This window comes from Magnolia sinica, chromosome 11 (assembly GCF_029962835.1).
Source record: "Magnolia sinica isolate HGM2019 chromosome 11, MsV1, whole genome shotgun sequence".
In the NCBI taxonomy this organism is placed as follows: Eukaryota; Viridiplantae; Streptophyta; class Magnoliopsida; order Magnoliales; family Magnoliaceae; genus Magnolia; species Magnolia sinica.
In genome coordinates, this window is record NC_080583.1 from 64268569 (window position 1) to 64276276 (window position 7708).

The 7708-nt window shown below is 37.7% G+C and overlaps 1 protein-coding gene across 1 annotated transcript; it reads left to right on the plus strand.

Annotated features, from left to right (window-relative positions):
• Nucleotides 1-538: 538 nt before the first annotated feature.
• On the plus strand, nucleotides 539-7486 carry LOC131218132 (heparanase-like protein 2). Its single transcript, XM_058212813.1, has 9 exons — nucleotides 539-745; nucleotides 2768-2804; nucleotides 3076-3259; nucleotides 4648-4808; nucleotides 4911-5144; nucleotides 5363-5552; nucleotides 6284-6409; nucleotides 6517-6616; nucleotides 7157-7486. The coding sequence occupies exons 1-9, from the start codon at nucleotides 539-541 to the stop codon at nucleotides 7484-7486; spliced, it is 1569 nt and encodes a 522-aa protein (XP_058068796.1).
• Nucleotides 7487-7708: the final 222 nt, after the last annotated feature.

A 7708-nucleotide genomic window follows, 5' to 3' on the forward strand; every position in this document is an offset into this window, starting at 1 on the left:
TTTTAATGGTGAGGCACTCAGCTACCACCGTTTCTTGTGGTGTGGACCACCTGATAATTGGATTTGTATAATTTTTATATCTCTTCTTAAAATGGGATGGAGAAACGGATGGACGGCATGGATATACACAACATCATCAAGGTGGGTCCCACGGTAAGGGTAACACCTAATATGCTACCACCATCAACGTAGATGATCCAAACTCTAGATAGTAAATCCAAATTAAAAGTTTGAGAAATTCCTCTATATTATATAATTAAATTTTATTTTATTTTTAAAAAAAAAAAGCCTAAACAGAAGTCTTACCGGTAAAGTAGGAAAGGAGAGTCTTTAGAAAGATCCTAACATTAATTTCATAACAATAGAATTAGGGCGGATGCCTAGTCAACACTGCTAATTCTAGACATTTATTCTTTATCCTTCTCTAATTAAATTAGCTAATTAGTTAGAATTGCTTAATTTAGATGGTTTGGCTGTCTTTATAAGACCTTCTTGGATTGAATTTCAATGTGGGTCTTACCTTTTGGAAGAGATTGAGATGGTTAGCAGGAGCTTCCTTCTCTCTCTCCTTCTGTGCTGTTATTTTCCTCCAAGTATAGGAGATGACATAACTGTTACAGTAAAAGGTGTGACCACCATTGCTAAGACAGATGATACTTTTGTGTGTGCCACCCTTGATTGGTGGCCCCCTAGCAAGTGCAATTACGATATGTGTCCTTGGGAGCAAGCTGGTCTCCTCAATCTGGTATGTATCAAAATATTTTTTAAGTTGTATGTGCATCAATTCCTTCTATCCAAATCCATGCATGTACAAATGCAAGTTGTACGCAAAACTATGTTAGTTTATTTGAAAGATTGATCCCATGCGGCCCATATCATGTGTTTATGACATCCAGAACATCCAACAGGTTTAACCCATCATAAAGATCACCTAGAAATGAAATCAAGCTAGTCTGATCATCAGGTGGCCCACACCTTAGAGAACAATGGTCAACAACCCCAAAAGTCTGAAGACGTGTGTATTTGGGCTTTTTGGGTGGTTATTTTATTTGAAATATTGATTATATGCGGTTGCATGGTAATGTGTGGCCCATATCATGTATCTATGAAATCCAGCACATCCAACAGATTCAACGTATCATAAAGATCACCAAGAGATAAAATCAGGCTAGTCCCATCATCAGGTGGGCCACGCCTTAGAGAACAATGATCAACAACCCCAAAAGTCTGATCACACATTGTATATGTCCTTGAGCTTTTTAGGTGGTTTTTTTTTTTTTGGAAAATTGATCATATGCTGTCGCGTGTAATTTACAGTCCATATCATGTATTTATGACATCCAGCACGTCCAACAGGTTCAACACATCATGAAGATTACTTATAGATAAAATCAGGCTAATCCCATCATTAGGTGGGCCACACCATAGAAAAAATGGTCAACCACCCCTATGCTCGAAGATACATGTGGCCCTCATGATGACTCGACTCGCCTATTTTTGTGATGGGTGATCTTCGTGATGGGGCCAATCTGTTAGACTTGTCTGATGTCTCACCACAAGTATCAAGTCGGGTTGAGTTAGCACCGACTTGGGTCGCGCGGGTATTCACCAGTTGAAATCACCACTCAAAGCCCTTATATTCACCTGCCAGAATTGCAGCTTCACTGCACCATAATCGGTAATTAGGAACGGCTAACTCTTTGGTTTAGGAATGGATGTAAACGGTACCTAATTAGGAAGGGTTATCATCCATACCTAATCATATTTGGAACACAAAATCTGAATGCCACCTACTCTTGCCCTTTATGGCCCCCACCATGATGTAGGGGTTTTATCCACGCTGTTCATTTCTTTTCTGAGATTAGTTCAAGTCATGATACCGAAAATGAGGCAGAATCAATTCTTAAGTGGACCACAAAGTAGGGATTAAATACTCGCCATTAAAAACTTTTTAGGAAGTGGAGAAGTTTCAGATCAAGCTGATATTTGTGTTTTTACTTCATCCAAATGGTAAATAAACATTACGGTGGCCCCTAGAAAGGTTTCAACAACGGTTGTCTGTCGTTATCACTGTTTCTTATTTTGTGTGGTCCACTTGAGCTATGGACTTTTCTCATTTTTGAGATTTGAGTAGTGAAATGAAATGAGAAAAGGGATGAATGGCCTGGATAGGACCTTTTTAAACCGTTCCTAAATAGGGATTTTGGTGTAGTGCCTCTCCATCAGCTACACGGTAGCTCGGATCTGAAACCTCATATCAGAGTTCTCTTTTAATATATATGTATGAGTTGAGTTTTGGATCGAGTCAAGACAATACCGAGTTGGATTTCAGGTTTAGTCGAGTTGAGTTACAAGGTGACTCGAGTTCGACTCAGTTTGAGTTCGGATTGGACGAAGTAAACTCGATTTGGATCGACTCACCCACTCGAATCTGAACCAGATTTGAATGAGTCAAATGAATCGTGTTTGCCAAGTCAAGTCATCCCATACATAGGTCTAGTGAAAATAAATAGCCAACTTTAATATGGGTGGTTGTCCATGGTTACACGTGGTGTGGCCCACCTAATGGTTGGATCAGTCTGCTTTTTGGGGTGTCCGATTTTCATGATTGGACAACCCTGATAGATAGGTTGGATTTATACACACACCATAAAGGGACCACACACAGGTGACCGCATGAAATTCTCATCTAAAACTAGTTGCATCTATGACATTTGTCTAAAGTTTAAAAAATAAGCTTGGATTTGTTTGTTTTCTTTTTTTGCAGAATTTGAGTAACCCAATTCTTCCAAAGGCTATCAAGGGTAAGTGGGTGAAGATATTGGATTTTCTTAGTTGGTGATGGGGAATTCACTGCTTAAATCAGAACTCAACAGTATGAAAAGAAGGATTTCTCTTTCTTCCTATATATATATATATATATATATATATATATATATATATATATATATATATATATATATATATATATATATATATATATATATATATATATTTGTTGGGCATTGTTTGATTATTATTTTTTTTTAGTAATGGTTTTAAGCTCTTGAAAATTTCTACTATTTGAAATTTCAGCTTTCAACTCATTGAGACTTAGGCTGGGAGGTTCATTGCAAGACCAAATTCTGTACAATGTGAATGGCACCGTTCGCAAATGCCATTACTTCAAAAAGAAGGAAAGTGGCTTGTTTGGATTTTCCAATGGTTGCCTTAACATGGATAGATGGGATGCACTCTATGAATTATTTTCAAGCCAAGGGTAAGTATCTCTCTTTTGGTAGTCTTATTCGTAAGAGACTACATTTTGGAAAATGGTTGTATATAATTCTATTGAAAATGACAAAAATATATAGAATAGGTGGGACATCTGTAGAGATTTGTGTTTCCCCCATATACCTTTCCATTTTATTTATAGCTTACACAAGAGTTCTACATTGAAATCCTATACTAGTGCTATTTTAAAGTAAACTCGGCACATTCAAATCCTTGGCAAGACAACAAGGGCTCATTTCCATTCTTTCCTTAGTTGCGATTTAGATTCTGCTTACAAAGTGGATTGACTGTGCTGGAAAAAGAAAAAGAAAAAAAAAACACTAAAACTAGAACTAGAACTAGAACTAGATTTTGGGTCTCCCAAATGGGACTTAAATGATGTCTGGTTCCATAAGGGTAGTTTTCAAATTTTCCATAATCAGGCCAGCTCTAGTAATTTATAATTGTGGGAATCCAGAGTCTTAAGGATTAAGAAATTCTAGTTGTGTCCGTCTCTCAATCGGATTAGAATCGAGATCGTTTATAGTCTGGAATGATACATCTAAATGCACAAGTAAACTGAATTGCAAACTCGATGCCTCCCATCTAATCAGGAGGAAGAATGAAGATTAGTGATGATTACTAGCATTCAAATGAGGAAGTAGCCTATTATGTTCAACCAAAGTCTGGAGGTTGGTTCCTCTACAACAATCATAGAAAATTTCTTGCAACTAGCTTCATATGGGGCCCACCATGCTGTTTGTATGGAAACCAATCATCCAGCAGGCTCACCTACCATTAAAATGGCGCAACATAAAAATCAAGCCAATCCAAGCATCAGATGGGCCACACCATAGGAAACAACGAATAACCTCCAAAAACATCAAATTCAAAAGGTGACTCACCTGATGATTGGATCAACTGATTTTGAGTTTTCCCATTCTCACTCGTGGGGTGATCTGGCTGGACGGATTGATATGTAAATACTACTGGCAAGGAATTCTCCTAAAACAGAACCTCAATGTAGTGCTAACAAAAAACAACAAATTCATCATATCCACATTATTTAGAACGATAATGTCAATTCAATTTTTTATTTTTTATTTTTATTTTATTTTTATTTTTATTTTTCCATTTGTCATTAGAAACAACCATGGTAGAGGGAGACCAAGAACCCTATTCTCTCAGCAACACATGCTGGAGTGTATAGTGATTGGTCGTGTTTGGATGGATAAGTGATGACGTATACAGTTTAATCAAAGGAAAAATGACCCAAAAAGTAGTTTTGGTGCATTTTCTTATTTTGCAATTCAATTCAATAGTGCATCTAAGTAGAGAGTTCTTAAGGCAGTTACTTTATGATGTCACTAAGCAGTTCTGTTTGAATGGGCGCAGAGCTGTGCTAACATTTGGATTGAATGCACTCATTGGGAGAAAGAAGGCAAATCAAGATCCAAAAGATACTCTTTACATAGGCAATTGGAACCCATCAAACACTCGTGCTTTCATGCAGTACATCCTCTCAAAGGGGCAAAAGATCGACTCATGGGAATTCGGTAATCATAATCACAATCTCAGCTCTTAAATTGAAAAGCTCATGTCTTAATTTTTTAAAATTAAGTTCTCTCTAATTTTTTATATGGTACACTTCCTATCAGGAAATGAACTCTGTGGAGGCGGAATTGCTGCAAGGGTAGAACCTAATCAATATGGAGAGGACATGATCGTACTTAGAAAACTTGTCGATGAGCTATATCGGAATTCTGGGAAAAAACCACAGATTATGGCCCCTGGAGGTTTCTTTGAGAAAAAGTGGTTCGATGACTTCCTTCTAGCCTCAGGGCCCAACGTCGTCGATGTAGTGAGCCATCATATCTACAACCTTGGTGCAGGTCAGTGAGGATTTTGCATTGAATTCTGAATTTAGTGGACCCCATCTGATTATTTGCATTGGTGTCTTCAGCATTTCTTATAAACATGTAAATTGTGAATGCATGTGTAGAGAAGATGCTTTCATTGACGCCCAATGAATTGATCAAATGGGTGCATATATGTGCTAATGTATGGTAAGATGGTGAAATTAATGGTGTTTATGGATTCTTTCATTTAGGTGTTGATCCGACTCTACTCGACAAGATGCAAGATCCATATCATCTCGATGAGATAGTACAGACATACAATGACCTTGAGGTCACACTTAAGGAGTTTGGCCCATGGTCGTCGGCTTGGGTTTCAGAGTCCGGTGGTGCGTACAACAGCGGAGGCAAACTCGTATCACACGCCTTCGTTAATAGCTTCTGGTGATGGACCTTTTCTCTTTATTTCTCATAGATGTTATTCATACATCTTTTTTCATGTTGGTTTTCCATGATGCTTCTTCTAGTATGACCCGTGAAACTATGTTTCTAGTGAAATTGCACTAAGTTATAGTTCTATGAACTGCATTTGGATACATGGGAATGATCAATCATTCTCGACTGTCCGTTTATTCCAGCTCACTCTTCATGGGCACCCAAAAAGACCATGATGAGAAGATGATACCATCTTGCCTATGACTCTAAACAATTGCTTCCTTAAGACAATCTGAACCATCCCATCTGTTGCCTGGACCTAATGAACCATCTAGATCAATTCATTGTAATGGCCATGAGTCTGAATTCGGCTCCTAGCATTGTAATTTACATCGAGCAATGTGGACCCAATGGACCCAATGGAATATTGTCAAAATTGACAAAGGACACCATAAAAATCAGAGGAAAATCTTTCATAACATTTATAACCCACTAAGAATTTATATATAAGAGGAAACATATGCATACACACGTATACATGCTAGCAACACAATGTACATCCCAAAATCAAAAGATCATATAATACATGCCTGCTAAGAATGGTCATGGGGTGCGCAAAGCCAACTAGCAATAACCTCATCCCAACAAATATTTCCCATTAAACAATACATCTGTATCTTAAGCTTTAGATCAATCCGACTATAAGCCATCGACTGATTGATTCATTGTGTTTGTAACAGGTTCTTGGATCAGCTTGGTATGACATCGACGTATAACCACAAAGTTTTCTGCCGGCAGACATTGATTGGTGGAAACTACGGTCTCCTCAACACCACAACAATGGTACCCAATCCAGACTATTATAGGTGAGTTTTGAAACTATAGAGCCGAAATACCAACATTTTCAGTAATCTTTTATCTTTATATTAAGAACCGTCGACAAATCTTTTTAAGTTGTTTCACTGTTTATCAGCGCTCTTCTTTTCCACCGGTTAATGGGGAAAGGTGTTCTTGCTACCAATCACAATGGCTCGCCGTACTTACGTGCATATGCTCATTGCCGTAGAAATGGGGTACGATCATCTTCCACTTAATGTGGTTTTACTTTCTTTCTTTGTTTCTTTTTTCTTAAATTTGTTTGTATTTATTGACTTTATTTCCTTCATTGATGATTTTAAAAATGAAGTTATTTTGTTTCTGGGGAAAAGAAGATGTTTGTAATGAAACGTTTCACAAGAAATTTTTTAATTTAGTTGTTTGGATGTTTGTAAAATCATTGTAAAAGGTTTACAGGTTAAGAAACTACATGTTGTTTAGATGCCTATAATTTCTTATAAATCTTTTTGTAGGCCCTACACACTTTACATGTTATAGTGGCCTTTAGAATCTTGACATTTTGTTTTGTCTCAAATTATAAGTAATCCAATTACAAGCCTAATAGTCTTTTTATTTATTTATTTTAATTCTTCAAGAGACATGTTGCTAGAGTGAAACTGATATGTACGACCAGTTCGAATATTCTTTAAATATTCTTTTTACTAAAGAACATATTCTTATTTAATTTCTCTCTCTCTCTCTCTCTCTCTCTCTCTCTCTCTCTCTCTCTCTCTCAGGCTGCTGGAATTACTCTGCTTCTGATTAATCTATCCAACTCGACATCCTTCAACGTTACGCTGGCCAACGACCTGAACTTATACCCACCATTGGAAGCTTCAGTGCAAGCCGTAGCAGGTGGGCAAAGAGATGAGTACCATTTGACTGCCAAAGATGGTGATCTAAAGAGCACCACCATGCTGCTCAATGGGTCACCGTTGGAGCTTACAGAAAATGGCGACATCCCTGATTTGAAACCAACCCAAGTCGACAGTTCGATACCTTTGAGTGTTGCTCAGTCGTCGATTGTCTTTGCTGTCTTCAAGGACTTCAGGGCTCCAGCCTGCTGAGGGGCCATTGCAAATCTGAAATTTATGGTTGTACCTGAGTATCATTATTGTATCTGATCTTTGCAATTGAATATACATACAAAGAGTCTCTCTCTCTCTCTCTCTCTCTCTCTCTCTCTCTCTCTCTCTCTCTCTCTCTCTCTCTCTCTCTCTGTTTGTGTGTGTGTGTGTGAACAGTTTCTTTCTAGGGCGTCACTCACTTATGATTGGATTGGCCTATTT